Source organism: Podospora bellae-mahoneyi, chromosome 7 (genome assembly GCF_035222275.1).
Source record: "Podospora bellae-mahoneyi strain CBS 112042 chromosome 7, whole genome shotgun sequence".
NCBI lineage: Eukaryota > Fungi > Ascomycota > Sordariomycetes > Sordariales > Podosporaceae > Podospora > Podospora bellae-mahoneyi.
In genome coordinates this window covers 2346558-2371578 of record NC_085886.1, presented here as the reverse complement: position 1 = coordinate 2371578, position 25021 = coordinate 2346558, and the positions used below count along the sequence as shown (strand labels likewise).

General features: G+C 51.1%; 9 protein-coding genes and 1 non-coding gene across 10 annotated transcripts; 4 read left to right on the top strand and 6 right to left on the bottom strand.

Annotated features, from left to right (window-relative positions):
* The first annotated feature begins 324 nt into the window (after positions 1 to 324).
* QC761_708790 (uncharacterized protein) lies at positions 325 to 2250 on the top strand. The gene is made up of 2 exons (XM_062882429.1): positions 325 to 1896; positions 1950 to 2250. Exons 1-2 carry the CDS (start codon positions 684 to 686, stop codon positions 1979 to 1981), a joined length of 1245 nt encoding a protein of 414 aa, XP_062728471.1. The 5' UTR covers positions 325 to 683; the 3' UTR covers positions 1982 to 2250.
* A 1222-nt stretch (positions 2251 to 3472) lies between these two features.
* QC761_0108810 lies at positions 3473 to 3543 on the bottom strand. Its single transcript has one exon. It is a non-coding gene; the product is annotated as a tRNA-Gly (tRNA).
* Positions 3544 to 4932: 1389 nt separating this feature from the next.
* QC761_708780 (uncharacterized protein) lies at positions 4933 to 7169 on the bottom strand (the record flags this gene model as incomplete). Its single annotated transcript, XM_062882428.1, has 5 exons — positions 4933 to 6048; positions 6096 to 6354; positions 6438 to 6494; positions 6550 to 6834; positions 6888 to 7169. The coding sequence occupies 5 exons, from the start codon at positions 7167 to 7169 to the stop codon at positions 5099 to 5101; spliced, it is 1833 nt and encodes a 610-aa protein (XP_062728470.1). The 3' UTR covers positions 4933 to 5098.
* A 382-nt stretch (positions 7170 to 7551) lies between these two features.
* QC761_708775 (uncharacterized protein) lies at positions 7552 to 8637 on the bottom strand (the record flags this gene model as incomplete). Its single annotated transcript, XM_062882427.1, has 1 exon — positions 7552 to 8637. The coding sequence occupies one exon, from the start codon at positions 8635 to 8637 to the stop codon at positions 7552 to 7554; it is 1086 nt and encodes a 361-aa protein (XP_062728469.1).
* Positions 8638 to 9365: 728 nt separating this feature from the next.
* LEU2 (3-isopropylmalate dehydrogenase) lies at positions 9366 to 11150 on the bottom strand (the record flags this gene model as incomplete). Its single annotated transcript, XM_062882426.1, has 4 exons — positions 10808 to 11150; positions 10655 to 10747; positions 9660 to 10386; positions 9366 to 9601 (listed from the first exon to the last, which is right to left on the bottom strand). The coding sequence occupies exons 1-4, from the start codon at positions 10856 to 10858 to the stop codon at positions 9366 to 9368; spliced, it is 1107 nt and encodes a 368-aa protein (XP_062728468.1). The 5' UTR covers positions 10859 to 11150.
* A 2530-nt stretch (positions 11151 to 13680) lies between these two features.
* QC761_708760 (uncharacterized protein) lies at positions 13681 to 14946 on the bottom strand (the record flags this gene model as incomplete). Its single annotated transcript, XM_062882425.1, has 1 exon — positions 13681 to 14946. The coding sequence occupies one exon, from the start codon at positions 14944 to 14946 to the stop codon at positions 13681 to 13683; it is 1266 nt and encodes a 421-aa protein (XP_062728467.1).
* A 965-nt stretch (positions 14947 to 15911) lies between these two features.
* HRT1 (RING-box protein hrt1) lies at positions 15912 to 17235 on the top strand. Its single transcript, XM_062882424.1, has 3 exons — positions 15912 to 16626; positions 16684 to 16762; positions 16828 to 17235. Exons 1-3 carry the CDS (start codon positions 16501 to 16503, stop codon positions 16995 to 16997), a joined length of 375 nt encoding a protein of 124 aa, XP_062728466.1. The 5' UTR covers positions 15912 to 16500; the 3' UTR covers positions 16998 to 17235.
* On the bottom strand, positions 17195 to 18351 carry QC761_708740 (uncharacterized protein). The gene is made up of 3 exons (XM_062882423.1): positions 17877 to 18351; positions 17755 to 17814; positions 17195 to 17700 (listed from the first exon to the last, which is right to left on the bottom strand). Exons 1-3 carry the CDS (start codon positions 17925 to 17927, stop codon positions 17503 to 17505), a joined length of 309 nt encoding a protein of 102 aa, XP_062728465.1. The 5' UTR covers positions 17928 to 18351; the 3' UTR covers positions 17195 to 17502.
* A 31-nt stretch (positions 18352 to 18382) lies between these two features.
* QC761_708730 (uncharacterized protein) lies at positions 18383 to 21926 on the top strand. Its single transcript, XM_062882422.1, has 2 exons — positions 18383 to 20896; positions 20948 to 21926. Exons 1-2 carry the CDS (start codon positions 19611 to 19613, stop codon positions 21531 to 21533), a joined length of 1872 nt encoding a protein of 623 aa, XP_062728464.1. The 5' UTR covers positions 18383 to 19610; the 3' UTR covers positions 21534 to 21926.
* Positions 21927 to 23411: 1485 nt separating this feature from the next.
* On the top strand, positions 23412 to 25012 carry QC761_0108730 (uncharacterized protein). Its single transcript, XM_062873199.1, has 3 exons — positions 23412 to 23785; positions 24043 to 24472; positions 24527 to 25012. Exons 1-3 carry the CDS (start codon positions 23679 to 23681, stop codon positions 24593 to 24595), a joined length of 606 nt encoding a protein of 201 aa, XP_062728463.1. The 5' UTR covers positions 23412 to 23678; the 3' UTR covers positions 24596 to 25012.
* The last annotated feature ends 9 nt before the right edge of the window (positions 25013 to 25021 follow it).

Sequence of the window (25021 nt, the reverse complement as noted above, 5' to 3'; positions counted from 1 at the left end):
CAATGGAGAGAATAAGGAAGAGAGGTAACACCACAGGCGAAGAATTTATCTTGGGCAGCGAGTGGAGAGACTGGGAGAAGTGTAAGTAAGCACTTGGTGCCCGAGGGCGAAGCAGCGAGATGTGGTATGATGGCACAGGAAGCTGCGAGAGCCTGCCAGAGCTCTCGAGAATCCTGGCCCCAGAAGCCCCTCGAATGTTCAGGCATCCTGCGCGGGGTAGCACCTGGCAGTGGGGCAGGGATCGACCAATGAGACATCCACTTTGATGACTAGTACAAATAAAGACTAGTCCCATCCCCAACTCGGCTTCCATCTTGGCTTTGCCTTGGCACCCTTTGAGCTTGGGTTAACGCTTTCTTCAACGACAACGACAGATGAGTGACGACATGTGGGGGTCCGATCCAGCGCACAAGCAGACCTCTCAGACTCCGTTGACGTTCACGATGCTCTGGCTTCCGTTGAGATGGCTGCAAGATGGTCCCTGCCCTCACAGCAACCAAACCCTTCCAAACACACCATTTTCCTCTTCAACAGGATGATCACTCGGCTCTATCCGTGCAATTATCGTATACTAGTCATCTAACTTGAGTCCCAGGGCCCAGTTTGAACCGACCTCTCCGAGACACTTTTTCTAGGTAGAGATACTGTGACGTTGTGTTCCCTCTATCTGGAAATCCAAGTGGATGAACCGTTTTTCTTCCATCTCGAGAACTATCACCACCAAACTCAGTATCGAAACGCCATATTCTCATTCCCAGACATCACATTTCCAAGTATCACCCCAACAGCAAAAGGCCACCATGACAATGCCCATCCCAACCCCCAATGAGCGCATCCGCCGCTTCAAAGAAGCCCTCTCCATAGTCTACGGCCCCTTTGACAACATCCTCTCCTCCCCGGACCCAGAAGCTTCCGCCTTGTCGTGGACGCCGCCCTCCTCCCCGGGCGCAGCCGGTCACCTAGGCCGTTACCTCTGGACCGATGCCTTTGGCGTAGTCAACTTCATCACCTTATCCAAAGAGCTTTCTTGTCCTCTTTACCTAACCCTCGCCAAAAGACTCGTCACCACCGTCCACGAAACCCTAGGCCGCACCCGGGACCTATCCTCCCGTCTTCCTGGTGCTACAGACGCAGAGCCCCTAAAGGGCGGTCTCCGGATAGGAAAACTCCACTCTGAAGAAGAAGACCCACGTGATGGCGACGGGCAGTATCACCACTACCTGACATTATGGATGTTTGCGCTCAACAGGCTGGCCTTGGCGACGGGGGAGAAACAGTGGAGTTTACTGGCTGTTCAGCTTGCCAAGGCGGTGCACAACAAGTTTATCGTCAGGAACAGGAGCAATCATCTTGCAGAGAGGATGGTGTGGAAGATGTCTACTGATTTGTCGCGGGTGTCGGTTCCCACGGAGGGACATCTTGATGCCGCGACGGGGTTTGTCGTTTATAGGCTTTTGCAGAGAACGGCCGAGTACATGCATGGCCCACCGGGGGATTTGGTGTCAGAGATTGCGGATTACCGGCTTTTGATGGGGAGGGAGGGGAAGATGAGAGTGAGTAATGACTGTTTGGACTTGGGGATGGGGTTGTGGATATGCCATTTCTTCCGTGATGAGGATTGGGCCAGGACTTTGGGTAGTCAGAGTTTGGAGGTGGGGAAGATACTCCTGGATGGGAAGAGGGGGGTCGCGAGCAGGGACGCAAATAGGAGGTTGGCTTTCCGGGAGTTTGGAGCCTGTTTGGGGTTGAGGTGTTATGGGTGCGGAGCTGATGCGGAGCTGAAGGAGAGCATGAAGGGGGTGCTGGAGTTTTGGCAGCGATACTTGGAGGGTTCGACAGATGAGGATTTGAAGCCAATTTCGTTGGTCATGTACGCTGCGGCTGGGCTCCCAGGTGGTGAGTCTTTTGTTCTCTGTGTCGATGATGAAAATGTGACTGACAAGGCACAGCATTTGAGGATGGGTATCTGGGTCGCGGATAGACTGGAAGATGTTACTCAATCCAATACAGCAATGATTCTTGTTGTGCCAATTTCTATCACGTTCTGGCTCCTCATTATCGTCATCGCGAAGGAATGGTGTCGTGACGAGAAGTTACGTGGCGCAAGCTCTTCGACCTTTGGGTATAAAACTATCAAGGATCCTTCCAATGTTTCTCTCTATCTTCTGCCAGACACCATGTTATATATACTCATCTCACAATACCTCTACACGAAAAAAGATTTCAATCAACCTTACCTCACATAACACCCGTGCCCTCGCGATAAACTACTCGTCTGTACATGTTCAAGAGTGTCCTGCCCACGGCGCTGAGCATACCAGCCCCGCCTATTCATGATACCCTTTTAGGTGGCTTGGGCGCTTACATTCGATCCTAATAGAGGTTTTCCCTTTCTGCCTCTTGCTTACCAACCCCACTGCCTTTGAGGACTTCCCCCAAACCGGACTCTATTCACAGACCTCGATGGCAAACCCAAGACGATTCGGTGGCAAACTCAGCGAGCCAGTTTCATCGGCGAATCACCCAGTGGAGATGAGGACGACCACAAGGACTACACTGAGGCATGTCTCTGGACCTGTTCTTCAAGCCACCTACAGCCATACTCTGCCCCGGTAGCACCCAAGAAAGCGCAACAACGCTCCACCTTTCTAGTCACCGACGCTGGATTGTCCATTGCAAAACGGCCAGCCTCCCCCATCGCCCCCAAAGCGCTACATGCGGGTGTAGATGTGAAGCAAGTCCGAACTTTTTGAAGAGTTCAGACAAATGGACCAGAGTGTGATGAAGACTTGTCGTCACCCAGTGAGGGAAAGGAACAGGCAGTACAGGTTTTGGTTCTATATCGTGTAAATACCTAGGAAATTGGGAAAATCATCTGAGCTGATGTCAGACCTGCAGAACAAGATAAAGCATAGTCAAATCCGTGGCATTGGGGTTGGGCAGGCGGTTTCATGTGTAAGTATCTCGTGGGTAGAGCGATTATTTTCCTGTAGCATATACGGTTGTTTAAGAACTGAAAAATAAAATGATGGCAAACTTGGCAATCTTCAGATAGAAGGATAAGTCTTCTTCTGTTGAAGTGTTTGCTAATCGTGATGGTTTTCTCGATGGTTGACACCACTGCCAGTAATATATTATAAATGTCAATGTCTTGTGAATAACCCTTTGTTACTCTCACAATGATGGCCTCCTTCTGAGAGTCTGGTGTAGAGTTCAAACTGAAGGAAAAAAACTCTTCATTGAGATTCAGTAATATAGTCACTGTGCCTTTGATGTTAAACATCATTAGGTACCTGGTTAAGAAACGCTACATGTCTGTGTCTTCATGCTCCTAGCCCTTAATGACCTCCATGGATCAATTGTAACTGCAACAGAGATTGGAACCTGGCGCTGAAAAGAAAAAGAATTGCCATACACAATTCTAAGTCCAAAAAAAAATTGCAAACGCTGGAAGCCAAATACGCTATTGTGGTGAGTGGTCAGGATTCGAACCTAAGTTCTTCGCTCGGCGAGCAGAATGTAATACCGCTATACTACGCACGCCACAGATGTATGAACCCGAATTTCAAGTCAAATAGTCTCTGTCTGTGTTGGGTCCTGACGTACTGGCGGTGGCTCGGGTTGGCAGCTGGCTGGGTCTGTAGGGCCGTAAAGAGGCGTTGTCTTGACCGGAGTTCCGTGGAGCTTAAACTGTGACCTGAGAGGTGATGGGGATTGAATCTTGTGATTGAGGACGAGATTTATTTTCCTTGGTAGTTTGGGGAATTTGATAGGTTCTGTTAGTGAGGTGAGGTGAAGTTTATGATAATGTCGAAATACAAGAAGGTCTTGATGACGGAATGTCTTGATTTGCTACCTACTTACTTCATGTGCCTGAACTTTTGCCAACAGCGTGTCACTGCCACAAGGGAGGACTAGAAAGTACTTACTTCCTGATTTCCCGCTGCCAACTTGATGTCCTGAAAGCCTCGAAACCTAAGAAGGCAGTCAGTTTCCAGTGTCTTTATACCATTTATTTTCCCTATGCCAGGCTACCAGCTATGTGTAACTCAGTAGAAATATCATCAACCACTGCCATGGACATCCCTTTGTTCAACTCCTCCACACGTCCCAGTCCCAAGTCTCCCAATGGGCTTTTCCGTCGTAGACCTCACAGAGTAGATGCTGCCATCAACCGACAGATCTGGCGGTTCAGGAGAAATACAAAAAGGACATCTCCTTGCAACTCCCTGCCAATAGTTGTACAGCCTATCAAGGATTCATATGATCCCGAGCCCACGACATCGAGCGCATTATCGAGTGCATCATTGAGCGCATCATCGAGCATACCATCGAGCTCATCACGGAGCATACCATCGAGTACATCACAGACCACATATCGAGCACACGCTCGCGCGCATCATCGCGCGCATCATGGAGCACCTTAACATCGAGCACATCATACAGCGCATCATCATCGAGCCCATCACCAAGTCCACCACTGGGCCCACGATTGACCCCACCACCAGCTTACAGCACCCTCTCACCACCAGCTTACAGTACCCTCTTACCACCAGCCAACACCACCCAAGCCTCGCCAGACCCAAGCCACCCACACAGCCTTGTCAGCCCAAGATTCCTCCCCAGAGAGAGACTCAAACTCCCAGGTTACTCACGCCAGTCGCCCGTGCAAGCAAAGCTCGGCGCAGACAAAACAAACCCGTCTGGTAGCTCATATCGAAGCAGCCAAAAAAGTACAAACCAAGTCTGATCAAGAGACAGACCAAAAAAGCTCTTCAAGATGCAGATCAAGACCGCTTTGAATGGGTTGAGAGGAGGATGAAGTAACTATAGAGACTTGCAGAGGAAAAGCTACAGTTTCTGTGAACCAAACCCGAGGATCTTTGCATCTCATTCTCGGCGCGCAGCGGGCATAGATGGATGAAACACATAACTTTGTTTTTACTGCATCGATACCTTGCTACACACTCTCACTCATTGCCATTCTATTTTTACATCCATCACGTTGAGCAAAGTGATGTTTGTTGACATATTCCTTTTCCTTCACCCAGCAACCAGGGCTACCCCCTATCTTTTGCTTGGCGTTACTGCCCCACATTTACACCTTCCTCCCATCCATCCCCTCCACCGTCTCGGCGAACTCATATACATTTGGCACACCCCCTAACAATCTCAGCAACTGTCTCTCAAACGGCCCCAGCTGCTCCTCTACCATCACCTTCTGGGGTGGTGCATCCTTCACATTGCCACAATACTCCCAAACCCACCTGTAACCCTTGTTATCCATCGCCTGCAACGGGCGCTGCTGCTCAACTGCCGTCTCTACTAACGTTGCGGCATTTGAAGCAGCCAGCGACTCGTCGTCATCTTGTTTGTGTGCAGTCTGATTGTTGGACAGGTCCAGCTTCTTCTTCCAGGATGTTGTTGCAGCTGATGCGGTACTTTTCTCCCATGATGTCACAGTTTTGGGGATGGGATCCAAAAATTCTCGAGTGGTCTTTCGCAAGGCCCATTTCCCTTTCAGTGCCGGAGCTTCCCAGACACCTTTGTCGTTGAGCCCAAGCCCCTCTAACGCGAGACGGACACGTACAGAGCTATGCATCCGCTCGTTGGTATCCTCGAGGAAGTCTTTGGTTTTTTTTCCGGTGATAGGATCTCTCTTCTTATAGGCGCATGGTGAGCGAACTTTGGATCCGGCAGCCTTGGAACCGCGAATTGCGCCGAGCGCCCAGGGTCGAAGGGGGATATTTCTTGCGCAGATGGGCTTGATGGCCCAGTGCTTCTCGCCGATGATCTTCTTCCCAGTATCGGTTGCCGTTGAAAGACTTCGCAGTCGAAATCGCACCCATTCTGGGAGATTATTCGACTCTATTGGAGGTGGTTCGACTTCTATCAACGGCCTGCTTGGTCTCGGGTGCTTCTGTGCATGCGTACACTTGGGGTCTTTCTCAGCCATGTCGCGGTAAGAGTGTTCAAGCTGGTCAAAAAGGCGCATGATGACTGCCTCATCAAACTCGACGCCAATGGACGCGAGCTGATCCATCATCCCTGGAGAATGTTAGTCGGGATTGATAGTTGTAAGAAATCGCACTCACAAGCCAAAGTAATGTCGGAGATTCCGGCATCTTTCCAGGCCCCGCCTACATTTCCATGATTGCCTGGAAACCAAACCTGGCGTAAGTCTGTGGTACCCAGGTTATCAACGGTGCGCTCCCACACTGTAGGTATAAATGAGGACCTGTGTTCATCGAGGGCAAGTGCATGAAAAGCATACTCGATACGATCTGACAAGTCAGTGTCAAATAAGCGAAATTCGGCGGTTGAATGGGGTATTCCCAAGCTTCCAATAGTGTCCTACACGGCTATTTGAGCGTGAGTATCAAGTCCACCGCCACAAACTATACCCTTTGATGATTGGGACAAGTATACATACCAACAGCCCTCACTTTGATCAGTGGCCTGTTCTCATGGTTCTGATGGATGCGTGTGAGACCCTTCTAATCATTGTAACTTAGCACTCATGAACAAAAATAGAGAGAACAAGCCTACCTCGACAAGCATCTCTCGATACTTCCGTGAAGCATCATCCCCTTTGGGCTTATCACTAAACGGTGTATCCGGAAAAGGATCCTTATATTTGGTATCCCGCCAATGCTGCCTGTCCTTGTAGATGGGGTAGAAATACTCCATGCCTTCGCGGGTCAGGAGCCCTAGATCCGAGACCATTGCCGCAGCTGACCTTGCGGTGAAGGCTCCCCGTGAGAAGCCCACAAGTATGATCTCATCACCATCGGTATAGTTGGCACATATGAAGGAGTAGGCTGACCGGATATTCTGAAACTCTGTAAGCATGTGCGGACTGCTTCAGTACTTTGACTGAGGCACACCTCAAAGATGCTCAAGCCAAAAGCACCGCCGGATAAAACATCTGCGAAACTGCCACTTGAGCCAATTCCGGAGTGATAATCAATGACCTGAAGAGTTCCATCTGTACATGACCGACGTAAAGACCGGGAGAGACGGGTAACATTGGACGGAACAGCCGTTTTTCCAATAGGGTTCCGGTAGGATGATTTCCTGTAGCCCGTGTCACTGTTCATCCACGTGCCATCACAGCAGATGACCAGGCGTTTTTTGGTGATTTGAATTGGTTGGGAAGCGGGTGACATGGCCTATTATCATAAAGAGTTAGGTAGAACGGTCGGTTTTAGGTGTATAGGGATGTTGAAGTACTAGTAAGCATAGAAGGAGGTGAGGCCATTACCACAAAAACAGAACTGATGGGGTGGTGGAAAACAGGGGATTCCTCGGTAGCCGCGTGACCCTGTGTCCCGTCAAGGCAGGAGCACCCAGGTCGCTTCTTCCCAGTTCACATGCCTCCCCTAAATCGGCAAGAGCAACCCATCACTCTCATCAGTAGGATATAGGCTCCCTTTCTGCCCTTCCAAGTATCGCAACATTCAATAGGATGTGCGTTGGCACAGTGGTTTTAACCACAATATAATGTGGCTCGTGCTGTACCTCCCTGCTCTGAGGACTGAGGTTGCGGGTTCATTTTTTGGAGTTTTCGACTCTTTTGCTTTTTAACTCGGCAAAGTCTTCACTCCCCTCACCAAACAAAATCTCATCCAACAGCCCAATCTCTTCATCATCCCTCCCCTCTTCAACAACCCGGTCAAGTGCCCCGTTGTCGAATGCTATCCCATGCCAAAATAGCACGCCCATCAAACTGGCCAATTTCACCCTCTCATAGAATTCCTCATCTGTCTTCAGTTGGGGTATCAGACTTGCTAACTCAGACCAGAATATCTCTCTTAATCGAGACCGGCCTCCTACTTCTTCTTCATTAGACGTGTTCAGCCGATCAAGATGTCCCAGTACACTCTCCAACCCATACAACCCCGTCCCAAACGGCAAAAACTCAGCCTCGGCCCAGTCAATCACACCCTTCAACCTAAACTCCCGCTTCGACTTCTCACCACCCCTCGACCTCCCTTTACCCCTTTCCTTCCCCTTCTCAGCGCTCTCCAACCTCACCATAACATTATCCGCGCTAAAATCCCCATGTGTAAGCACCCAAGGAAGCTCAACAATCCCAGCAAGCTCTCCAAGAACAGGAGACACAAACGGTCGGAAACGAGCAGGGAGTCCCTCGCTCAACATCACCAACCGCCCCTCCAAACTCCCCCCAACCTTCCCTCTCCGTTCACCACCACACCCACCATAACGATACGCCTGCGCAAAAAACTCCGCCAACTCCCTCACCAACCCATCCACCTCAACCCCTCCCTCCCCTGTCCTAGAACCCGCCAAAATCCTCCCAGGAATCAACCCATGACAATAAAACCCCATCCTCCCGTCCTCCTTCCCCCCAACAAATCCAAGAAATTCCGTCTCCGGCGCCCAAGCCCCATGGACCCCCCTCGCCAAAGCTGCAACCTCAAGATCAATAGCATGTTTCTCGGGCCGGAACTGCAAAACGAGCTGCTGGGTGGTGTTGAGAAGCGTGTAAGAGCAGTACCCCTGAACAGCAGGCTCGATGAGCACAGAGGTAGGGAACCGAGCGAGGGCTGTGCCAAAGAGGAGGCTTTCTGTAGTTTCGGGGAGGGAGTTGCGGGTGAAGAAGTTTTCCGGCATGATGCCGAATTGGATTGCGATGTTAAGGGTTCACAGTGGATGGAAAACATTAATGGATTGATATCTACCTACTTGACAGTGAGTGAAGATGGATGCGTGATTTCCCACTTTCCAAAAAATGCAGAGCCACGTAAATGGATGTTTGTAAGTGGTCACCTGTTCTGCCTTGGCTCACTCATTGTGCGGGGAGGGATCACACGTCAATGGGATTGGTTTAGAGTATATGGCCTTGAGACTGCTTCTCGAATTGGAGAATACCTAGTTTGATGACACTGACTGCAGTGAATGACAGCTGCTATATATACAACGTTCATTCAATTCAGTCATCCAACGCCCGCATGAATGGAGAAGCACTTGCCCCTGATGAGACGTTGCCGTCGGCTCGGTAAGGCTGCCGATGACGGGGACTTGGGAGCAAGCGCCAAGCCCTTCTTGGCTGCCCTTGGCTTCCCGAGTCCGGCCCGCATTTCGGGAGTTCCACTTTAGGTTTTTGACAAGTGTGGGGCACGCCAAACTTCGGGATCGACGTGGGGCATGCTTCCATGGAAACTTGGAGTGAGTGTACTCGAGAGGTAGGCTGGTTTCCCGATATTGGGGGCATACCTGGCTGTTGAGAGCCCTTTTTGTTAGCCAGGTATACAATGGGAGCATACACGACCGATGGACTGCTGACTGGTTTCTGAGGATGGATTTTCATTATTTTACTCCATTTTTATCCTATGAGCTCTCTAAGCCTTGAGGAGTTTGACGAGCTCAGCAACAACGGCATCACCCATGTCAGTTGTGCTAGCCGAGCCACCCAGATCCTTGGTGCGGACACCGTTGTCGATAGCCAGCTTAACAGCAGCTTCAACAGCAGCAGCCTCTTTGGGCAGGTTGAGAGAGTACTTGAGCATCATGGCAACGGAGAGGATGGTGCCAACTGGGTTGACAATGCCCTTGCCAGAGATGTCGGGAGCAGAGCCTAACAAGGCACTCGTCAGCAAGCAGCGACATAAAAAGGAGGAATGAAGAGAACTTACCGTGAATAGGCTCATAAATACCATTGCACTTGCCCTTCCCATCAGGAATACCACCCAACGAAGCACTAGGCAAAAGCCCAATCGACCCCGGAATAACCGACGCCTCATCGCTAATAATATCACCAAACAAGTTGCTGGTGATCACCACACCGTTCAGCGCCCTCGGGTTCTTGACCATCAACATAGCCGCAGAGTCAATCAGCTGGTGGTTCACCGACAGCTGAGGGAACTCCTTCTCAAACACCTCCGTCACAACCTTTCTCCACAGTCTGCTCGTGGCCAGAACGTTGGCCTTGTCCAAACTCCAGACCTTGGCCGGGGGGTTCTGGCCCAGAGCCAAGAAACCAGCCAGACGGGCGATGCGCTCAATCTCGGGGCGGGAGTAGGGCTCGGTGTCCATGGCGAAACCGGAACCGTCGTCCTCCTTGCGGTCACCAAAGTAGATACCGCCGGTCAACTCGCGGACGACGATGAAGTCAGTGCCGCGGCAGACCTCGGCTTTGAGAGGGGAGGAATCGACGAGGGACTCGGAGGCGAAGTTGCATGGGCGGAGGTTGCCGTAGGTGCCGAGCTCCTTGCGGAGCTTGAGGATACCCTCTTCGGGACGGACGGGGGAGGAAGGGCCCCATTCGGGACCACCGATGGCGCCGAGGAGGATGGCATCGGCGGCCTTGGCGGCGGCGAGGGCTTCGTCGGTCAGGGCGCTGTTGTGGGCGGTGATGGAGGCCTGGAGGGAAGTGGATTAGCTGGCTGGAGCTATGACTCTCGCAATGGTGATAGCTTGAAAGCTCCCAGGATTGCGCTCCTAGGTCATCCTCCTGGCACAGCGTTTGAACGCATAACAACTCTCCACCCTATCTTTCCGCCAGCTTCAACCTCAAGCCTCGAGCTCTTGACAGCTTCACCTGAACTCACCGCGGAGCTCTCCCTTACACCGCACTACTCCCCTTTCCAACCCCCCTTTAGCATCAAGAATCAAGAGAAAAATAACTTACACCACCCAACAAGTGCTCCTGCAAGTTAAACTTGCCCGCGCTCGGCACATTTGTCTCAATCGCCTTGAGGACCTTGACAGCCTCGGCAACAACCTATTTCCCCTCGTCAGCAAGTCATCCACTCCCTTCTCCCTTCCAAAATCAAAACCATACCTCCGGACCGCAGTGATCACCCCCAAAAACAACAATATTGTGAGTCGCCATTTTTATTCTTCCTTAAACTTTCAAAGCTGGGAAAAAGAAGCGGGGTCGGATAACGTCGGGGTTTTGGGCGCAGCAAAAAAAAGGTGTATAGAGAGCCCAAGAACAGCTATGACGTAGATTAGGTTGAATCAACTGTCAACAGACCCAAACAGCAAAAATAGATAAAATAAAACTTTCAGAGGAAAAATCATCCTAAAGCAGGTTGATGTTCGAGCAGCCCCCTTTTGACTTGGAACTCCCCAAAGCTTGATCGCCAATTCCAACCCCCCGACCCCGCCTTCCGAAGTCGGCGGGTGGAATTGTACCGCTGTTTGGCGGCCAGCACAACCTTCGGGGCAACGCGGGCCATTTCTTCTCTCAGGGAGGGGGGTCAAGATGTGAATCAAACAGGGTCCGCTTCCGGCCATGAGAATCCAAAAGGCAAGCACCTCGGATATAATGAGTGACACACACACACACACACACACACATGTCTTGAAAATATTCTAGCTGCCTTGTATCCCATCCCAAAAACCTCCAGAGGAGTATCACCCGTCCCCTGGCTGCGGGCCGCAAAGCTCGTACCCCCGTGGGGCAAGGTCGGGTACTTACCAGGTCATAGGGACCGGCTCCCCCGGCCACAACATCCAAAATCTTTGCTTCATAGCCATTCATTCTCTCAGAACCATCCAGATTGAGTAACAAACCCTCATGTAATCTAATGCCGTCTTCGCGCGCTGTGTTCATGACCCAATTACACAAGATAACTTCAGTCTCACAAATCACATCACAGTTCCTCCTCCCCTTCGGAAAACAGCAAAAATAGCGGAAAAAATATGATGGCTGCTGACATTTCACGAAACTATGTCTGCTAATAACTGGTTCTCTTGTCCATGCGTTATCCTCCCACCATATATTTCCCTCCAAAAAAGTTTTTTTCTTTCGTTTTCTCTTCTCTCCAACTCACCCTCCCCCAAGAGTTTCCGCTTGATCAGCGAGTACGTTGCATTTGCCCATGAAAAGCGCGAGGTAATCGTGTGATAGAATAACCATATTCGAGAGAGATCGGTTAGTCGTTCGTTTTTTGTGTGTCCGTACCCCTTGCCATCCTGCCCCCCCGTCATCTTGCGGATCTTCTTCACTCCCCATCTCTGCACACCTCCCTGGCCATTCCCCTTCTTCTGCCTCTTCTTGCTCGTTCACTCACCCACTTCTTCATCATCTCCACCACCTACTCTTGTGCAGACCCCTATAACCCCTCCCCATAAAGCTACACCATATCCCACATCTGGCCATCGTCCATCGTTCAACTATCCTCACCCATAAGGCCCGCCAAGTCTTCTCACCCTCGGCAGAGAGCAAAAGCGCCATCCAAAATCATCGTCATCATCACCACCGCAACTCCTCCATCCTACACCCACCACCTATCCACTCAACCATCCATACCATCTTCCCCATCGAGTTCCTCTCCCATTCCTCCCAGTCATCATTCATTCCCACCCTCAACCCTAATTTGAAAGACACCCCGCCGCTTGGCGCCTTAAACACCCCCCTCCCCTACACACTCCTGGAAAAAAACAACAGTAGCAATTCCCACCCTCGCCGCCAACCACCACCTGTATTAGTAGTAAACAGGACAGAGAAACTTAATCTTCCGCCAAACAAAACTCCCTTTAACCACAAAAGCAAAAAAAAAAAAAAAAAAAAAGAGTCAGCAAAAATAAGCACAAAGCTTCCCACCCAATATTTGACCAAAAAGAGAAGAAGAAAAAAAAGCCAGTGAAAAATTTCCCGGGTTGGTTGAGTGCAGAAGTGGGGTATCATTTTGATAAAAAAACAACAACCCAAGTGCTTCACCTCAAAAAAAAAACTGATGAGGTCAGGTGGTAAGGCAGGTCCCGTCCGCCCCCCTTTTCATGAACTCCCATGTTTCGAATGAAACAACGATGAACCGAAGAGGAGGAAAGAGAGATATAAAAAAAGATTGAATGATGGTTCGCTTTGCTGGCTTTGCTGGCTGGATACAACGTGGTATCGTCGTGGGTTGGTGATGTATGTGGATGAACAGTAAAAGAAGCGAATGATGATGATGAGATGACATTGTCGTCGTTGATCGTGGTAGATTCGAGAAGCGCGGGGCAGGAACTTGGCAGAGGCACAAACAAAGCCTCGTTTGTTCCCATTCGGGAAACCATCCGTTTTCCAAATCCCAACCCCCGTCTTGAATCGAAAGATGCCCGCCATGCTCGCCTGCCAATGTGGTTTGAGAAAAACCCGGAGAAACCCATCCCTAAAAAGAGAAAGTCCCAATGCCATCCTCGCCGCCCTCGGTGTATCGTAGTAGAAGTTAGCCGTAGATAGGAAAGAAATCTATAACGTCTTTCTTCTTCAACTGATAAGCAACCCGTTTGTTGTTCGCCTCAAAAACTCGGCATCAAAAGGGGTGAGGAAAAGGAAAGTCAAAGTGACTCCTTCTGATCAAAGATAATGATGCCAGAAATCCAGACGATTGCTCCTGAAAATGAATGAAAAATCAACTCCCAAGGGACCCACCATATCCGAATCATGATAGTAAAAAGAACCCCAGAACCCTGTGACGAGCCGCCGTACCCCTTCGCCCAGGAGACCAAGTCCGCCACCGTATCGCACTGAAAGCCCTGAAATAAATCGTGATCGCCATGCCGTGCCTGGTGTCGTAGAAAAACAAATACCCTAAACGCCCAGAATGGAGAGAGGTAACAAAACCAATAACATGGAAAAGGTAAATGAAACAGATGAGATGCCCTGCCTTAATGCAGGATCTTGCCAAGAAATGGCGTTCCGTTGCATATTTGCACCAGAACTTAGGAGCTCTGATAATTTGTTGGAAGGCGCGCTCCTCCTAGATTCAGTCCGTCAATCTTCAACACACGACGAAGATGATCTTCTGCGTCCACAAGGTCTGCCGGTCGGCTGTACTCAGGTCTAGCATACCCGGCAACGGGGTACTGCCTGGGAATGTCGGGTGCCGGGCCCGAGCGGGTGTACTCCAAAGTGATTGGCTTGGGAGGAGCTTGATTTTTGGGTTGGGATGATGCTTTGGTGAAATCCAACTTGATCGGTGGTTGAGAACCAATGGCAAGATACTGTTTGAGCCTCTCTGTGGCATCTGCCGGCGATGACTGTTGTGGAGGGGCGAACTGTTGCTGCTGATGAAAAGTCCTCTGTGGAGAGTTGGCCTGCTTTTCATTGATGCGTCCTGCTGCCCGAAGCCTGTCGTTATAAGGTGTCGAGAAGGCTGGTCCAATGGGGGCTCTTGGGTTGCCGTCCAACTCCGAAGTTGAAATTCCGCTTGATCCATTCCGCTGATATACTGGTCGCTGGTGACGACGGGCATCAATGCCGTTCGGGACTGTCCTAGGGGCCAAAGGAGATTGCGGCTGGGCTGGTGGCGAATACATGCTAGATGGAGGAATCGAGATATTTGCCGTGCTCGCCCTGCGGGCCTCGCTCTCCTTTTCAGCTCTGTGAGCCTTAAAAAAGAAATCAAGCGGCGATTCTTCTCGTGTGATTTCAGCGCTCATGATCCTCTGTCGAGGGGTAGAAGCCTCGGTATCGGTGGCAGGAGGCGAAGGCTCTGAACTGACACGGCCGGTGTCCTTAATACCGGGCGAATCCAAGGCCTTGGCAGCGAGAAAACTGGGAATCGGGAGGGAAGCAGGAGCCGGCGACGCATGAAATGTTGCACCAGCATACGCAGCAGGGAGGCCCGCGGCCTTTGCGGGAGCCGACTCGGGAGGAGAGTTGCGACCATGCCTGGCTGGAACAGGCGATGTCGAAGGGCCTGACTTTGGGCGCGGCTTGTTGTTCGCAGTGCGACCTTTGGGCTTGCCGGATTGATTGGGTTGCGCTTGCGACGACGAGACGGGTGCAGGGCTGTTTGACACAGATTTCTGTGGCGTCAGCGGAATGCCGAGGTCAACCGGTGCGCACGCATCGCTAGGCACATCGTTTTCCGAAGCATAGTTTTTGAGGGCGGGAGAGTTCCCCGGGCGCTTTGGTCGCCGTCTCCCTGGAGTGTGCTTAGCACGCAGTTGTTCGTGCGGTTGTCGTTGTTGCTGCTGCAGCATAGTGGTAAGAGAAAGTCCCGCGGGTAGAGATGGGAAAGAGGGATTTATAGTCGATCAGAAAGCGATAACCTCAAGGTTAGATAGACCGTTTGCGGGTGGCGCGCAGAGGTTCTGTGACTTGCGTGCTCCAAGTGACGATTTATGGGATGGGCGGGCGGGGAACGACTCTGCTCGACAACGTCGACGTGACGGTTGATCGGAGGGCAAATGGAGCGCTGGTCCTTGTTGATGACTCGGTAAGACTACTGGAATTGGCAATGATGAATTTTTCGGCGGTCGCTTCTCTGCGCATCTTGTTTTTGGGGTGTTTTTTGAGGGGTTTGTTTATTGTGGTAGGAAAGAGAATCGCGATGGAGGCGGGAGGAGTCAAGTAGCTGGGGCTTCCCTAGGATACCGCATATTTAATGCTGTCGCCGATCGGGCAGGCTGACCTGGCAGCCAGGCCTGAATTCCATCGTGCACTTGGCCCGCGCGCCCTTTCCTGTAACCGCGAACCGCATTCACTCCTGCAAGAGGTCCAATGAGGGAGCAGCATTGCTCCTGGCCAACTTACTCGCCATCAAACCCTTCATTTTGTGCGTTTAATTGTCTACTAGACCCCTTGAGGCTCTCGCAAAAAAAAAAAAAGAAAAAAAAAAAAAAACCTTAAAACTCAAACTGCCCGGGCTCACATGGCTTGGATTAACTCTCAAGAACTTGAAACCCTTATCATTCATTGCGACGGTTAACAGGATGACCACCCAAGAGGGACCATTTCTTGGCTGATGGAATGCTGAACGCAGAGAGAGTGGCTGTGACTGCCCCCAACTGCCCACTTGCTCCCGTCTTTGTCCCAGCTGCCAAGCTCGCTCTGCCCAGCATTGCTTGGTAGGCCTCAGTTCAGGTGTTTGTTCAGGCAGCCCAACAGCCCAAACCAACAGGACAAGTCGTTATGATTCTCCTCTGCTTCAAGCCCAATGTAGATGGATGATCTGGATCATGACGTCTCTGCCAGTGAAGCGTTCAATGTATTTATTAGGGTGGTATCCGCCAGGGCCCATCGTTGCGAGACGGCAAGAGAAAGTCCCGGTTTCTAGCGCACTGCATGATTTGCATCATACGGGGCCTCTATGCAATGATCCTGGTTGGTATGCATTTATCCAGCCTGACACATCAGTCGGCGCGGGGTTGTGGCGGGGCTGTCAACTCAGCCCGACGGCGGCTGCGACACGCAGTTGCCTGGTGGATTTGGATTTACCAGGCGCTCTTGGAAGAGCGAGTCTTTCACTAGATCGTGGGGGAAAGAGGTTGTTAGTTTTTGATAAGATATTCTCAAGGAGATTACTTGCCTCTGGTTCGTGGTTGATGTCATAATAAGCCTAACACCTTTCTGCCGCCTCTCCTGCACCAATAACAAGCCAAAGCGGAGACTGACCAACGCTGCCTGGTAGCTGCGATTTCAGCACAACCAGCGAAGGCAGACCAAACTTTCCCCCCGCATCGCAGATTTCAGAAAACAAAACACGAACTTGTCCACCACTTCGACCCCGTTTCGCAAAACGACGACAAACAACCATGGCCGACGTTGATATGACCGACGCGACTGACGCGCCCGCCTCCGCGGCCCCCGTCACCAAGAAGAAAGGAACCGCCGCTGACGGAGAGGGAAAGGATGGGAAGAAGCGCTTCGAAGTCAAGAAAGTAGGAATAATATGCTCTTGATGCAGCTCGACGTTACGATAGCTGACGCGACTCTAGTGGAATGCGGTAGCCTTGTGGGCCTGGGACATAGTGGTCGACAATTGTGCCATCTGCCGAAACCACATCATGGACTTGTGTAAGCTGTTGTCTGATATCATATCACGATTTGCGGTCCGGATGCTAACATGTTTCTCCTTGCAGGTATAGAATGTCAGGCGAACCAAGCTTCAGCCACGAGCGAGGAGTGCACTGTAGCCTGGGGCATTTGCAACCACGCCTTCCACTTCCACTGCATCTCCAGATGGCTCAAGGCACGCCAAGTATGCCCACTCGACAATAGGGACTGGGAGTTCCAGAAGTACGGTCGATAGAGTATCTAAATTGAAAGGCGGAGCTTGGATGGGAAGTTGCCCGAACAACACAGCTGTCACAATGTTGGAATATGGCACAAGCGAAGGGACACAGACGACTGGTGATAATTTGGGAGTTTGGGACTGGGTTTACAACACGAGCACATGTACTTGAGTCTTGCCTCGTAAGAGGAGTTCACGATATGGGAATTCCCCTGCTTAGAGGAATTCAACGACGTTCACGATCACACTTGGTGTGTGCCAGTATTAAGACACCGATTTGGTGGTCATCCAGAACTTTGGTGCTAGTTAGCAGAAAGACAGACACCAACATCTGTGTTTAAAGTCCGGCCATGAAGTGTTCTTACATCTATGCTGCCAAAGCCACCAACGAACGCTGATGTCCCTCCCCATATAAATCAAGCCCTGGAGAATGCAAAAGACAATGTCCCGAATGATAACCACATTTCACTAAAACCATAAATTGAACTGCTCTCAGAAATACACATAGCCTCGTCCGATTCCCTCACCGCAGCATCTTTTCATCGATAACTATATTCGTTGGTGGTGCGGCTCCCGCTACCGGCAACCACTTGACGGGATTCTTGTTGTAGATTGGCCAGGGAGGGACGGTAAGAAGAAAAGTGGCGGCGGTGCCGGCGAGACCGATGTAGACGGCGAGCTTGATGTCTTGGAGGAAGTAGCCGACAAGGAAGGCGATTGCCTGGGGTGAAGTTAGTGCTGTCTGCTGGAAAAGGGGATTGTGGTAGAATCGTACCCCTACTATCGAGAGCGAGATGTTGACGAGATTCTCTACTAGCTTTTGGCCTTCGAAGTCCTGGGATGTATAAGTTAGCTTGGGGGGGACAGGTGATTGTTGTGGAAGATGGAGGGAAGTACAATCTGGCCTTCAAAGATGTCGCGGGCTTGCTCGAGGAGTTGTTCCGCCATCTTGAGTTATCAAGGATGAGCCTGGACTTTGGACAGGGAACTGGCGATTGAGGTCGTCGTTGCTATCGCGATTGATATGAATTGTTTGTGATGCGCCGTGGTCTGGTCCACAGTGATTGATGTCAAAAGAGTGGATCTGCAATTGGTTTCAACGTGTCTTCTGGGGGACGTGCCGCTTGCACTTGCCCTCCGGCAGCGCACAGGACAGGGCACCGTGTGTGTGCCTGAATGCGACTGGCCAATCAGAATGTACATATAAGCCCCACTTCCCGGAAGATTTGGTGCATTTTGGGGAGGTCGCTACTGCGTCGAAGCCCAACAGCCCCTGTTGAGGCTGAACACAACTCCCCTATCATGCACCTGTGCAGTGCATGTGCTGCTGTATTATTGACGGGATGGGGTTGACATCTCTCCTCATTGGCAGTGGAAGGGAGGAATTGGGAATGTGAGCTTATCTCTCGGATGGAGCGTCATCGAGCTTTCTAGCTGCTCTCCTGATGATGGAGGCGTTCTGCCCTGTTTACGTACGCAATTCTATGACCAGAGTCTCTTAGCCCTTTGATACCCGAATTGCGGGCTTTTGGTTAGCGATGACTAACGCCGGCGGCGCTAAGTGGCCAAACTTTTTCCATCCCGTGCAAAGTCAATGTCAAGGAAAGCCCTCCTGACCAACAACTTGGAATTTCTTTGAGCAGAGGCCAAAAAGTGAAAATCCATCGCCGGGCCCAGAGCACTATCCCTCCATCCCTCCCCCTTCCATCCCATCCTACAACATCTTCCTCGACAAACCTGGTGACCGTTGAGAAGTCACCTCTCCCTGCCAAGCGGAGTGAATTCGCATTCCTACAGGGGTTTATTTAAGAAATTCACCTGTGGCGCAGCCCCTTATCCTTGAGTGAATCAGGAACGTCATATGCCCGGCATATCTGACTGTCAGCTTCAAAACGCGGTCAACCTGCTTTGCTCTTTTTTTCCTTGCACCACCTAATTATCACTCATCACCAACATCCGCAACCTACCTACCTAGGAACAGGCCATGCCTGCCGACTGTTCTCCTTAGCAACTATCGCCATTAGCCAGCTTGCATCAATATTGTTTCATAGAAGTCAGCGCCAATAATCTCGACCCCAGAAGCTGGTTTGATCAGACCATCACGATAGCGCGCCGAATTTGCGACATATATACGGGTCCCGAGTCGCACAGGCTGTCTCGACTGCTTCGTCATCACAAACTGGCGGGCACCGTCGATTCAACGTTTTCTACTCCTCGTTCACTCCTGGGGCCTGAGCTGGTCTACAGTGGAGTGAACAAGAAGCCGCCTTAACTGGCCTTCAGTAGCCTACGAGTTTAATTTGACATCACAGAAACGAAGATCACCCGCCATCTTCACCAGCGTCGCTTTACCAGAGTCCCGGTACCGCGGCCTTCTTCTCAATTCAGGTGTTTTACAAGAGCGTCGTTGCGGACGGCTCCCGGCCGTTCGCTGCCCCCCGCTGGTGCTTTCTTGCGACGACACCCACGGCAATATGCGCTGCGACTGAGTCCTCACTAGGGGCTCTTGGGCTGGGTTAGGACCCATTGCATCGGGAAAAGTAAGGAAGCTCAGGAAAGAGACTGAGAAAGGGGACGGAACTATCAATACCACTGGATCACCGCAAGACGACAAGCAGACACACCACGAAAATGTCCGACCAGGAGGAGATGGGCGGAAACTCGGGGTACTCGACCCCTGTTCCAGAGTTGGACGACCACCGAAACCAGACGGCGTCGGTGCATCGCCCTGATCGCGTTCGACGAGGAACATTTGACTCCCTTTACGGGGCACGCCAAGTTGCAGCTGTTGCAGCTGGACAACCTGTTGTTCGCGATTTTGAAGAGGCCATCATCGACGATGAGGGGCCTGAGAACTCGCCCACCATGAGACGCGCCCGTCGGCCAACCATCGAGTCGATTTCGGATCGCTCTTCGTCGCCTCCTAATTCGGTCAAGGCCTTTGCCGAGGCCCGCCGGCGGGAGCGCGACATGTCGTTCTCGGAACCGAAGCCGGAGCAGAATGAGCAGGAGGAGCCACCGCTTCAGAGGACTGCATCCATTGTCAGTCGGCATAGTTACCGCAGCAAGCAGGTCACTGTGGCGGCGAGTGATGATGCCGCCAGTCTTGCGACCAACAAGTCGGCCGAGGAGGATGTCTGCTTTCCGCTTCAGGACGAGCGGAGTGGTGCCACCCTACACATTGACTTTGACTATCTGGAGAATTTCATGAAAGCCGAAAGTGAGGCCCGTGAAGCAGCTCGTCGACCTTCTGTGCTTCGCACATTCCCTGATGTCCGGCCCTCTACCAACCCATCTAATGTTCCAACGCCCATGATCACTTTGGATGGTGACTTTCTGTCGCCAGCCTTTGACGCAGAGAGCCACCAAGAAAAGTCCGAAAAAGGTCAAGACGAGGAACAGGTCAAGCAGGTCCAACTCCCGGTGCCTCAGCCAGATCCAAACCGGGTCAGTTTCTTTTCTTCGGCCTGGGAATCGACAATCAATGCCCCCGATCTCGAAGGATTGCTCGTGGAGGGCGAGGATATCCGTGGTCTCTTCAGCTTCCCCAAGGGCGAGACGGATGGTGTGTGGTGGCTGGATATGAAGAACCCTTCTGAAGAGGAAGTGCGCGCCGTTTGCAGGGCCTTTGGTATCCATCCCCTGACAATTGAAGATATCACGACGCAGGAATCTCGCGAGAAGATTGAACTCTTTCCGTCGTACTACTTTGCCTGCTTCCGATCATTCTTTATCGAGAATGACGAGGATGGGGAGAAGGAGTTCAAGCCTTTCAACATCTATGCGGTTGTCTTCCGCGAGGGCACGCTGAGTTTCAGCTATGCCAAGAATTCTCATGCCTCTCACGTGCGGAAGAGAATCGCAATGCTCAAGGATTATGTCTCGCTCAGTAGCGACTGGATTTGCTACGCCTTGATGTAAGTGTATTTGGTATCTTTTAATCAGTTTCAAAGCTGACCAGCTCGCAGCGACGATATCGTTGATTCATTCGCTCCTGATATCCGCTCGCTTGAGGACGAAACGGACCAGATTGAGGATGAGGTCTTCATTGCCCGTACAGATGACATGGCACAGTTCCTCCGCAAGATCGGCACAGCACGCAAGAACACGATGGCTCTGATGAGACTACTTGGCGGCAAGGCCGACGTCCTCCGAGGCTTCACCAAGAGGTGCAACGAGAATTACAAGGTCACGCCACGTATGGACATAGGCATGTACCTTGGCGATATCCAGGATCACGTTGTCACCATGATGAACAACCTCGGCCACTGCGAAAAGATGCTGTCTCGCGCGCACAGCAATTATCTCGCTCAGATCTCGATTGATGGTATTGCCCAAGGGACAAACACCAACCGTATGTTGGGCAAGGTGACTCTGCTCGCGTCCATCATTGTCCCGCTCAATGTGGTGACGGGCCTGTTTGGAATGAACGTCAGGGTGCCGTTTGCGGATGGAGACGGGGCCACTCTCGCGCCTTTCTTTGGGATTCTGGGCAGTCTCTTGACTTTTTGCATTCTGGGCTTTTGGCTGGCGAGGCATTATCGCATGTTTTAGAGCTGTGGTATTGCCTCTCGCTACCAACCTATATTGGGGGGGGGGGGGTTATCTCTTTGCTTCGATTCTTGCGCTTCTCCCATGACTAGAACGAGAGGGAGACGAGCATTCTTTTTCTATACACGAATAATGGGGTCCGGGCGGTGGGTAATCTTGGAGAATTTGAGCTCTATAGAGAAAAGCAAGGAGGGAGGCAAATCGGGGTTTTTTTTTTCGAAACCTGGAAAGCAAGGGGGAATAGACTAGAACAAGAGGTTTCTGGGTGGAGTGGCAATTGTGCTTTCTTCGTTACTTTGCTTGGTGACTGGGAGGGCGGGAGTCAGCCTGGGGCAAGCTATAGTTGTGGTTTTCTTGCGTATATAGGGGTTTTATAATTACGTTTGTTCTGTACTGGATTGTGTTGATGTAGTGATCTGGTGATGTGGTGACGTGATGATGTGGTGACGTGATGATGTGGGTATTGTTATGATGTTAAGTCACAGAGTCCGTGTTGTAGACACGTTTTGATCTGTGAAGTTCACGATGGGGGGGGATTGACAATGGAAGGGTTTCCCTTAAGGTGCTGTCTTCATCTTCGTCTGGAAACGTTTCATCTTTACACTTACATCTTTTGGTTTAATTACTTAACCACTTCGTCTCTACATTATCGGATTGACTTGTTTACAGTTTCTATGAAAGTCAGACCTTGTCTGGGTGCTTGTGGACAAAAGCGCAATTGCACTCGTTGCTGCTGAACATGGCACAGTAATTACATAGATATACAGATGCTTAGGCGGAACTGTAGTAGATCGGATGGTAGTGAAATGTTGGTGTTGGGATCAGATGCTGGAAAAAGATCATGGGGAGACTGTAGACGCTGTGGCTAAAAGATGTGATTTCCCAGTCTCTTACATTTCTATATCCATAGGCTGTCACTCCTGCTTCGGTCATGGTTATTCCTTTCTGTTGTTGTAATTAAAGATACTTAATTTGCAACTGCTGCTGCCACTCTGTTTCTCCCGCAGCATACGGCTTATCTCTCCATTAATACCAGCTCCAGCTTGTTATAGCCATTCTTCAGGTGCTGTTGGTGCCGAGACACCCTGTCCCTACCAATTACCGCGAGTCCGTTTTCTACCCCATGAGAATAGCCTTCACTCCTGCTGATGAGCTCTCCTACCATTGCTACATAGTGAGAGATTTTACTACAACCCTCGGATGGTGCTTTTGTTCCTGCCACCCATGCAGTTTGCTGTGGCTGCTAATATAATCTGTGGAGCCTGTTATCCAATACAGGTATTCTACTGTTGGTGCTTATATCTTTTGCTGGTCTTACTGATATATTCTGCTGTCTTGCTGAAATACCCTGCTCGGCTCAAGTACTAATATATCTGCTGCTGTTGCTGATATCTTTGCTGCTGCCAATATAGCTACTCTGCTGGTTTTGCAATTTGCTCTGATGTTACCAACGTATCTTTCAGGTTGCCCTGCTTGTCTAAGGCACTACTCTAGTTCTTGCCGTGACCGTTATCCGGTGAGACTACTGTTGATGACTTAGACTGCTGTTGATGGCCTAGAATGTTGTTGACGACCTAGAAAGCTGTTGCTGTTGCTTCCACTAAGATATTGTCCCCCACTACCCTGTTGCTGCCACTACTTTGCTACCTAGTACGTGACTCCTCTTCTAACACAACTCAATCTCTTCTACTCTTGCCAATGTGCTCCTGCCACTAGTCTATTGCTGCCACTGCCTATTGCTGCGAGGACAGTGAAAACACCATGAATCCCCTGACCTCTTCAATATCTTATCGATAGGAGAGGCCCCACAGGAGCTATGACCATGCCCGTTGATTTACGCAGGGTCACCCCTCCAAAAATAAATCCTCCCCCACGAACGGTCCCCTTGGCACCTCCCTCCACCATCCCCACCTGTCAAACCGCACTGGGTTAGCCTCAACCGCCAACTATGGCTCCCATGACAACCGCGGCCCCTTCAATCGACCACTTGTTGAATCCGTCTTGAAGAGACGCTTCTTTTTCACCGAGTCATTTGTAATCTATCGACTCTCCGCCAACCTCAAGGGCGATAATCGCTGACTGTTCGCCTATGGCCCCCCAGGATGCGCCCTCCAGGCCAACATCGTCGATTGGCGGAAACATTTCGTCATGGAGGAGAATATGCTCGAGTTGGACTGCACGGTGATTACGCCGGAGTTGGTCCTCAAGACGAGCGGACATGTGGACAAGTTTGCGGATTGGATGTGCAAGGAGAGGTTTGTCATTGCCCGACCTATCTTTCTGAGAATTTGAGCTAATTTTTCCACCGTTTGATAGGGGATTACCTGCGTGCGGATCACTTGGTTGAGAATGTGCTGAAGGCGCGGATTGAGCGTGGCACCAAGGGACTGACCAAAAACTCCGCCAAATTGGACGGGGGGGACTGCCGCGGAGTATGAGAATACTCTTGCGCAGGTGAGCTTTTTTCTGTGGAAATTTCGATTTCTCCGTGTGTCAGTTGCGCTGATCGTAGTGCCTACGATTTGACTGTCCACTCGGCCTACACTGGGTCCCCTTTGATCGTCAAAGAGGCTCTCTCAGAGCCAGTTAAGGTGGAGGAGTGGCAGGCTACCCTTGACAAGAAGCTCATCGGCCCGCGGTTCAAGAAGGATGCCAAGGTCATCCAGAGTGCAGTGGAAGCTCTGGATCAGCCTACTCTGGAGCGTCTGGCTTCAGAGATTGCGGAGAAGGGTATTGTGTCTATCGACACTCCGGCGCTTGGTGATGGACGGACATCTGTGGAGTTGTCGAAGGAACTCTTGGCCATCGCCAAGGTTACCCGCGTCCAGAACACACGGGTGTACACCCCCAACGTTATTGAGCCGTCATTTGGCATTGGGAGAATCCTCTATTGTGTCTTGAAACAGACGTATTGGCATAAGCCTGGTGATGAGGCCCGCGCAGTAAGTGGAAGGTATCATCATGCATTGGCATTTCTTTACTGATGTTTTGATTAGGTCTTGTCTCTTCCCTTTGGGGTAGCCCCCAACAAGGTTCTCATCGTCCCCCTCTTCGCCCAGCCTTAGTTCACGCCCCTCGTGCACAAGTTATCCGCCCGCCTTTGTTCTCTGGGGATTTCCAACATTGCGGACTCGTCGAGTGCCTCTATTGGCAAGAGATATGCCCGGAATGACGAATTGGGCACGCCCCTCGGTATCACGATCGACTTGACACCGTGAAGGATGGGTTGGTAACATTGAGGGACAGGGACTCGACATCTCAAGTCAGGGCTTCGGAGGACGGGGTCGTTCAGGCTATCAAGAATATGGCGAACGGCCTGGAGACTTGGGAGGAGGTTTCGAAGAGGCTGCCGGCATTTGTTGGTCAGGCGGAGTAGACAACTCTTGGGGAATGTCTTGAGGGGCGGGTCAAAGTGGTAGACTGGGTGGCGTAAGCCTCTAGATAGCATTGAGTTTGAGATCTACAATACAGTGACTCTTCAAATATGCATG

Bases quoted from the DNA above. Each gene is read 5' to 3' on its own strand.
- QC761_708790 (XM_062882429.1), top strand. From the start codon at position 684: ATGAACCGTTTTTCTTCCATCTCGAGAACTATCACCACCAAACTCAGT. The intron at 1,897-1,949 runs GTGAGTCTTTTG...GACAAGGCACAG, and splicing joins TGCGGCTGGGCTCCCAGGTG to CATTTGAGGATGGGTATCTG.
- QC761_708730 (XM_062882422.1), top strand. From the start codon at position 19,611: ATGTCCGACCAGGAGGAGATGGGCGGAAACTCGGGGTACTCGACCCCT. The intron at 20,897-20,947 runs GTAAGTGTATTT...ACCAGCTCGCAG, and splicing joins TGGATTTGCTACGCCTTGAT to CGACGATATCGTTGATTCAT.
- QC761_708740 (XM_062882423.1), bottom strand. From the start codon at position 17,927: ATGGCGGAACAACTCCTCGAGCAAGCCCGCGACATCTTTGAAGGCCAG. The intron at 17,815-17,876 runs GTACTTCCCTCC...TATACATCCCAG, and splicing joins ACATCTTTGAAGGCCAGATT to GACTTCGAAGGCCAAAAGCT. The intron at 17,701-17,754 runs GTACGATTCTAC...ACTTCACCCCAG, and splicing joins TCTCGCTCTCGATAGTAGGG to GCAATCGCCTTCCTTGTCGG.
- QC761_0108730 (XM_062873199.1), top strand. From the start codon at position 23,679: ATGGAGGAGAATATGCTCGAGTTGGACTGCACGGTGATTACGCCGGAG. The intron at 23,786-24,042 runs GTTTGTCATTGC...CGCTGATCGTAG, and splicing joins GATTGGATGTGCAAGGAGAG to TGCCTACGATTTGACTGTCC. The intron at 24,473-24,526 runs GTAAGTGGAAGG...TGTTTTGATTAG, and splicing joins CTGGTGATGAGGCCCGCGCA to GTCTTGTCTCTTCCCTTTGG.
- HRT1 (XM_062882424.1), top strand. From the start codon at position 16,501: ATGGCCGACGTTGATATGACCGACGCGACTGACGCGCCCGCCTCCGCG. The intron at 16,627-16,683 runs GTAGGAATAATA...ACGCGACTCTAG, and splicing joins AGCGCTTCGAAGTCAAGAAA to TGGAATGCGGTAGCCTTGTG. The intron at 16,763-16,827 runs GTAAGCTGTTGT...TTCTCCTTGCAG, and splicing joins AAACCACATCATGGACTTGT to GTATAGAATGTCAGGCGAAC.